Source organism: Protobothrops mucrosquamatus, unplaced genomic scaffold, assembly GCF_001527695.2.
Source record: "Protobothrops mucrosquamatus isolate PMUCROS unplaced genomic scaffold, P.Mucros_1.0 scaffold81, whole genome shotgun sequence".
NCBI classification, from domain to species: Eukaryota; Metazoa; Chordata; class Lepidosauria; order Squamata; family Viperidae; genus Protobothrops; species Protobothrops mucrosquamatus.
This window is the reverse complement of record NW_015386458.1, coordinates 1,618,720-1,626,388: the sequence shown is the minus strand read 5'-3', so window position 1 is coordinate 1,626,388 and position 7,669 is coordinate 1,618,720. Positions and strand designations below refer to the sequence as shown.

Sequence of the window (7,669 nt, the reverse complement as noted above, 5' to 3'; positions counted from 1 at the left end):
CTCTCTCTCTCTCTCTCTCTCTCTCTCTCTCTCTCTCTCTCTCTCTCACTCACTCTCACTCTCTCCGTGTTTGTGTGTGTTTGTGCGTGTGTGTGTGTGTGTGTTGGAATCCTCCTAGGGCTTCATCCAAGCCAAAGGTTACCCTGCATCTACGAACGTAGAAGTTGTCAATGATGGAGCAGAATCCGCCATGTTTAAACAACTCTTCCAGAAGTGGACAGAAAAATACACAACCCAAGGCCTTGGCAAAGCCTATACTCTCGGCAAAATTGGTAAGATGGGGGGGGGACTCCTAACTCTCTCCATACCCCAAATTTATTTTAATCCCCATGGGGGAAAGAAGGGGACTTTCCCCAGTGCAATGATTTTGCTCAAACAAATGATAGCATCTAGCTAGCCAATCTGGACTGATCTTGGCTAAAGCTAATCAGGGCCAGGCCTAACTAATCTTGGGATGGGATGGCCAGGAAATCCCACAGGTGTAGACTAGACTGGGAAGTTGAAAGAAAAACCAACATCCCAGAAAAGAAGGAGGCCAGATTCCCAATTTTTAAAGAGTCAACTCAGGAAGGTGAACACCAAAGAAGGCATTTATAGAGACTGTGGAGACCAAGGAAGAGAACCATGACAGAGACACTTCATTACCAAAGTGACAAGGGGAAAAACATGCTAAGTCCAAAACTAAGAAAAGATATGTACAGATAGTCCTTGACTTACAACTACCACTGAGCTCAAAATTTATGTAGCTAAGTCAGACATTTGTTAAGTGAGTTTTGCCCCATTTTACCACTTTTCTCGCCACAATTGTTAAAGTGCATCATTACAGTTGTTAAGTTAGTCACATAGTTGTTAAGTGAATCTGTCTTCCCCTTTGACTTTGCTTGTCAGAAAGTCACAAAAGCGGGTCACGTGACCCCAGGACTCTGCAACCATCATAAATATGAACCAGTTGCTAAATTTTGATCACGTGACTATGGAGGTGCTGCAACACTCATCAATGTGAAAAATGGCCCTAAGTCACTTTTTTCAGTGCCATTATAACTATGAACGGTCACTAAATGAACTGTTGTAAGTTGAGGACTACCTGTACAAGCAACTCAGGCACAGACCATCCTAATTCGCACGAGTATGGGGGATGGGCACAGTCTGTTATTATAGTAAAGGTCAGTTTTACTCAATCTCATGGCTTGAAGATATGTGGACTTCAACTCTCAGAATTCCCTAGCCAGCATTGCTGGCTGAGGAATTCTGGGAACTGAAGTCCACATCCTGGCTGAGGAATTTTTGTTTGGTGAATTTCACATGCTGGCTGGGGAATTCTGGGAGTTGAAGTCCACATGCCTTCAAGCCTCTACGTTTGAGAAACATTTGCATCGCCAACATTAATAAAATGATAACTCAAATTCTTGTAGAGTTGACTTCTTGATTTGGTGTCCATAGTTTGGCTATGGATGCCATAACAACTAGATTTGCGTGCACAATTCGGCTTCCCTCAAAACTACGCAGAAACTCTGAGTGGCTGAAAATTTTCCAAGCGGCCCGTTTTGCTAAGTTGTGTATTCTTATATAACCTGCAGCCAAAGTGGACCAAGCAAAATTTGACATCACCCAATTGTACGTGACACCAGAAGTGGCGGCTGAAGAAAGAATGCCCGACAATGCCTCTGGAAAAGTTGAGGTGAGACATTTAAATGCAGGCCGTCCTCGACTTACGTCCAGAATTTCTGTTGTTAAGCAGCTTAAATGAGTTGCACCCAATTTTATGACCTTTTTGCCACATTTGCTAAGCGAATCACTACAGTTGTCTTTAAGTGAATCCGACTTTTCCCTGCTATCTTTGCTTAATAATAATAATAGTAAAGTTGGAAGGGACCTTGGAGGTCATCTAGTCCAACCCCCTGCTCAGGCAGGAAACCCTATACCATTTCGGACAAATGGCTGTCCAGTCTCTTCTTAAAAACTTCCAGTGTTGGAGCATTCACTGCTTCTGGAGGCAGGTTGTTCCACTGGTTAATTGTTCTCACTGTCAGGAAGTTTCTCCTTAGTTCTAAGTTGCTTCTCTCCTTGATGAGTTTCCACCCGTTGCTTCTTGTCCTGCCTTCAGGCGCCTTGGAGAATTCTTCCCGGAAACCAGCTGGGATGGTCATAAGTGGGAATCACATGACCGCAGGAAACATAGCACATTCATGCAAGATGCCAGGCAACCAAAATTTGATCATGTGACCATAGAGAGGCTGCCTCGTTTATGAACGGTTATAAATCCCATTTTTCAATGTGCAACAGTCACTAAATGAATGGTCGCTAAACAGGCTGTTGTAAGTTGAGGACTACATGGAAGGGGGTTTGCTAGGCAGGCTGACCCACGTGACATCATCTTCTCTGAGGCTGGGAAGTCTAATCTCTGGCATGTTCTGCAGAGGTCAGATTTAATCAGCCTAGCTACAGCTGCTCTCCTGTTTCTTCCCACCTTCAGTATCCTTCCACTTGGCCTCCGTCCAAGATGGTCTCCTGGGAACCACTTATCTTCTGAGCATCTAGAAAGTGTTTTTGCTTGCAAGAGGTCAACCCCAGAGTGGCTCCCTCAGGGAGATTCACCAGGGCTAGTGCAATTGGGGGGGCGGGGAAAGAGCTTTTTTGCTCTCCCGTATACAGGAAGTCCTTAATTAACAAGGCCAGACAAGAAGCAACGGATGGAAACTCATCAAGGAGAGAAGCAATTTAGAACTAAGGAGAAATTTCCTGACAGGGAGAACCAGTGGAACGACTTGCCACCAGTCTTTGACTTCTAATGGGTTGGGCCAGGGGTAGGCCATCTTGGCTCTTTTATGACTCGTGGACTTCAACTCCCAGAATTCCTGAGCCAGCATAGCTCAGCATGGCTGGCTTCCATGCCTAAGGCGGGACTAGAATATACCCTCTCCTAGTGATTGGTTCAAAGTCACCCAGCTGGCTTCCATGCCTAAGGCGGGACTAGAATATACCGTCTCCTGGTGATTGGTTCAAAGTCACCCAGCTGGCTTCCATGCCTAAGGCAGGACTGGAATATATCCTCTCCTAGTGATTGGTTCAAAGTCACCCAGCTGGCTTCCATGCCTAAGGCGGGACTAGAATATACCGTCTCCTGGTGATTGGTTCAAAGTCACCCAGCTGGCTTCCATGCCTAAGGCGGGACTAGAATATACCCTCTCCTAGTGATTGGTTCAAAGTCACCCAGCTGGCTTTCATGCCTAAGGCAGGACTGGAATATACCGTCTCCTGGTGATTGGTTCAAAGTCACCCAGCTGACTTCCATGCCTAAGGCGGGACTAGAATATTCCCTCTCCTGGTGATTGGTTCAAAGTCACCCAGCTGGCTTCCATGCCTAAGGCGTGACTAGAATATACCCTCTCCTGGTGATTGGTTCAAAGTCACCCAGCTGGCTTCCATGCCTAAGGCGGGACTTGAACATACTCTCTCCTAGTGATTGGTTCAAAGTCACCTAGCTGGCTTTCATGCCTAAGGCGTGACTAGAATATACCGTCTCCTGGTGATTGGTTCAAAGTTGCCCACCTGGCTTTCATGCCTAAGGCGGGACTAGAATATACCCTCTCCTGGTGATTGGTTCAAAGTCACCCAGCTGGCTTTCATGCCTAAGGCGGGACTAGAACTCACCGTCTCCTGGTGATTGGTTCAAAGTTGCCCACCTGGCTTTCATGCCTAAGGCGGGACTAGAATATACCCTCTCCTGGTGATTGGTTCAAAGTCACCCAGCTGGCTTTCATGCCTAAGGCGGGACTAGAATATACCCTCTCCTGGTGATTGGTTCAAAGTTGCCCACCTGGCTTTCATGCCTAAGGCGGGACTAGAATATACCCTCTCCTGGTGATTGGTTCAAAGTCACCCAGCTGGCTTTCATGCCTAAGGCGGGACTTGAACATACTCTCTCCTAGTGATTGGTTCAAAGTCACCTAGCTGGCTTTCATGCCTAAGGCGTGACTAGAATATACCGTCTCCTGGTGATTGGTTCAAAGTCACCCACCTGGCTTTCATGCCTAAGGCAGGACTAGAATATACCCTCCCCTGGTGATTGGTTCAAAGTCACCCAGCTGGCTTTCATGCCTAAGGCGGGACTTGAACATACTCTCTCCTGGTGATTGGTTCAAAGTTGCCCCGCTGGCTTTCATGCCTAAGGCGGGACTAGAATATACCATCTCCTGGTGATTGGTTCAAAGTTGCCCAGCTGGCCTTTATGCCTAAAGTGGCCCAGAATCAGAATCAGTATCAGAACAGGGCCGGAAGGGACCTTGGCAGTCTTCTAGTCCAATCCCCTCCTCAAGCAGGAGAACCTATACCATCTCAGACAAGTGACTGTCCAGTCTCTTCTTAAAAACCTCCAGTGATGGAGCGTCCATGAGTTCTGGAGGCAAGCTGTTCCACTGGTTAATTGTCCTCACTGTTAGGCAGGTTCTCCTTAATTCCAATCACCAGTCCCAAAGTCACCCAGCCAGCTTTCATGGCTAAGAGGGCACTAGAACTCAGTCTCTTAGTTCCTAAACTGGTGTCCTAACCACCAAATCAAACTGGCTCATGTTTTGTGAATGCTTCATCTGGGGTTCTTTTCAGGTATGGCGGATTGAGAATCGGGAGATGGTTCCAGTTAATCCCAAAACTTATGGCCATTTTTACAGCGGTGACTGTTACCTTGTCTTGTACACCTACACAAAGTCGGGCCGAGCTCATTACATTATCTACATGTGGCAGGTAAGTAAAAAAATATCATTCAACAGTTGTGATTATTGGGTAACCTCAGTGGTAGAAGGGTTCTAAGCTAGCCCAGTGATGTGTTAGTCTCCTATTTTTTAGATGGTTACCAATCTTAGGAACAGCTTAAGCCTGATGAGATCAAAGGACCCAAGGCACGGGTAGAATCAAATTGGTTAATTCTTGATACCAAGAAGATATCATAATTATCTTCTCCTTGCTTAAATATATCCATGTGTCTTTCTCTGCTCATAAAATCATGCATGGTTTGAATGAACAGTACAAAGTGAAACTTTCCTTTCTCTTTTGAAACCCTACAATTGTGTGTGTGTGTGTGTGATACATTGACTTTGGGTGGAGATTGAGAATAGACAAAAGAAAATTCAAAATCTCTCCAGGGAGTTCTTGATCTCAAGATATATGGCTAATGACCAGATGAGAATTGATACATTCATGACAGACAGGTCTGTTGAGTTGTATGAGTGTTGAAGACTCCATAACACCTCCAAGTCAGGGGTAACCTGCCTTCAGATGACAGATGTAGAGGAGCATTGGTGTGTAGGGAGGAGATGTCTATTTTCATTTTCTATCTCCCAGCATCTCAGAGACATCTGGATAGCCACTATGATAAACAAAATATTCTGATAATGTGTTTATTTAAAGTTAAATTTGATTATGGTAATTGTAAATTTATAAAGCTCCAAAACAGGTTTAGGATTAATAGAAATTTAAATTAGAAATGGATTATCTTAAATATATTAAGCTATTTGAGGGAAATAGAGAGGGAATATTTGATTATTGATTTGAGTTATTCATATATGGTTTTATTTCTGGATGTTTGATTACCCCAGCACCATGGTGTGTCTTGAGCACTTTGTTCCAAGAATTAAAAAACCAATAAAATTTGTTTCAAAAAAAAAAAAGAAACAAAATATTCTCATATTGTCCCAAAGGTGCTTCTTAGAAAGACAACTGGGCTTTGTTTTCCCTTGAAGATGTTTCTCTTCTCGTCCAAGAAGCTTCTTCTGAACTTGGATGAGAAGCGAAATGTATCCAAGGGATACTCATGACCTGGATGATTGAGAATCTCCATAGACCTGTTGGAGTAGGAATGACTTGGTCTGAACCAGCAAGGCTATCCTTACTGAAAAGAGATTTAGAAGAGGCAAAATAAAATACAGGCAATCCTCATTTTACACCACCAGAATTTCAACTGCTAAGTGATGTGGTTGTTACGCATATCATCATGTGACCAAACTCAATTATTACTGTGGTTGTTAAGCAAATCACTGCAGTCATTGAGCAAATTGCACAGTCATTAAACAAATCTAGCTTTCCCCATTGACTCTGCTTGTTGGAAGCCAGCTGTGGAGGTCAAAAACCATGATCACATCATAAATGTGAGCCGATTCCCAACTGCCCAAATCATGATCACATGTCAGGTGCAAAAGACCAGGGCCACACGTTAATTTCCAATTAAACTGATAGATTACTCATGCCTATGCACTGGAATATAGTCAACTAATAACAAGCACTATTTTAGCACTAAATAAGGGTTAACAGAATTCAAAAGGTTTGGCCCATTTGTGGCAACACAGAGATGCTAGGCTGATTCCTCTTTTGACTCCATCCCCAGTACATTGCCACTCCTCCTATAGCACATGACCACAGAGGTAGTATAACAGTCATAACTATGAAGATGGGTTGTAAATCATTTTTCAATGATGTTGTAACTCCAAATAGTCATTAAATTAATGAGGTTTAGGACAAGCTGTTTTTCTTCAAGTAGCACATAATTAACTTGTAGACCTTAAGATATGTTGATGTTCTCTAAAGTGATGACTTTAAAGGACAATCACGTACATTTGGAGAAGTCAAGTCTATGAGTTTCAAAGAGTTTTGTTATCTCCAGTTTGGGGCAGCCTGCTAAAAAGGACCAATAGGGGAAAAGAGGTAGGTCTTCCTTGGTTTGAAGGATCAAAGGTCTTCTCTTTGGAGCAACCGAGCAACATCTCAGGGGTAGGCCACCTTGGCTCTTTTATGACTCGTGGACTTCAACTCCCAGAATTCCTGAACCAGCCATGCTGAGGGGAAAGGGAGAGGTTTCCAAGCTGAGCCAAGCTGGCTCAGGAACTCTGGGAGTTGAAGTCCACGAGTCATAAAAGAGCCAAGGTGGCCTACCCTGATCTAGATGGAGAAATTAAATGCTGGTCAATAATGGAGCTTGGTCCGATTCAGCAAGAGCTATTCTTCTCTTCTTCTATGTGTCCCTGACAATTCTGGTACTTCGGACAACTGACCATTTTGCTACTCTCTTTGGATCTTGGAAAAGAGCGCTCCAATTTCATCTCTTCCTTCCTAGGGCCGCCATGCTTCAGTGGACGAAATTACGGCTTGTGCTTTCAGTGCTGTGGAGCTGGACCATAAATATGGGGATGAGCCAGTCCAAGTTCGAGTGACAATGGGGAAGGAACCCCGACATTTCCTCGCTATCTTCAAGGGAAATTTGATCATTTATGAGGTACAAACAGTCTTTGCAAGACCTTTATGTTATACGGGTCTGGATGGGAAGGAACAGACTTAGACTCAACCCTTCCAAGACCGAGTGGCTGTGGTTGCCGGCGCCCCGGCATAGTCAGCTGGTTCCATCGCTGTCTATAGGGGGCGAATCCTTGGCCCCCTCAGAGAGGGTGCGCAATCTGGGAGTCCTCCTGGATCCACGGCTGACATTGGAAGATCATTTGTCGGCCGTGACCAGGGGGGCGTTTTATCAGGTGCGCCTGATTTACCAGTTGCGCCCCTTTCTGGACCGGGACGCTTTGCGCACAGTCACTCAGGCCCTCGTCACCTCTCGCCTGGACTACTGTAACGCTCTTTACATGGGGCTCCCTATGGGGAGCATCCGGAGGCTCCAGCTGGTCCAGAATGC

General features: G+C 44.9%; 1 protein-coding gene across 1 annotated transcript in view; it reads left to right on the top strand.

Moving 5' to 3' along the window:
• VILL (villin like) overlaps positions 1 to 7,669 on the top strand; it is a 60,536-nt gene that overhangs the window by 32,080 nt on the left and 20,787 nt on the right. The window contains exons 10-13 of the mRNA XM_015812412.1: positions 119 to 272; positions 1,578 to 1,678; positions 4,603 to 4,740; positions 7,103 to 7,261. Coding sequence (XP_015667898.1) covers positions 119 to 272; positions 1,578 to 1,678; positions 4,603 to 4,740; positions 7,103 to 7,261 — 552 coding nt within the window. The remainder of the gene's footprint in view (positions 1 to 118; positions 273 to 1,577; positions 1,679 to 4,602; positions 4,741 to 7,102; positions 7,262 to 7,669) is intronic.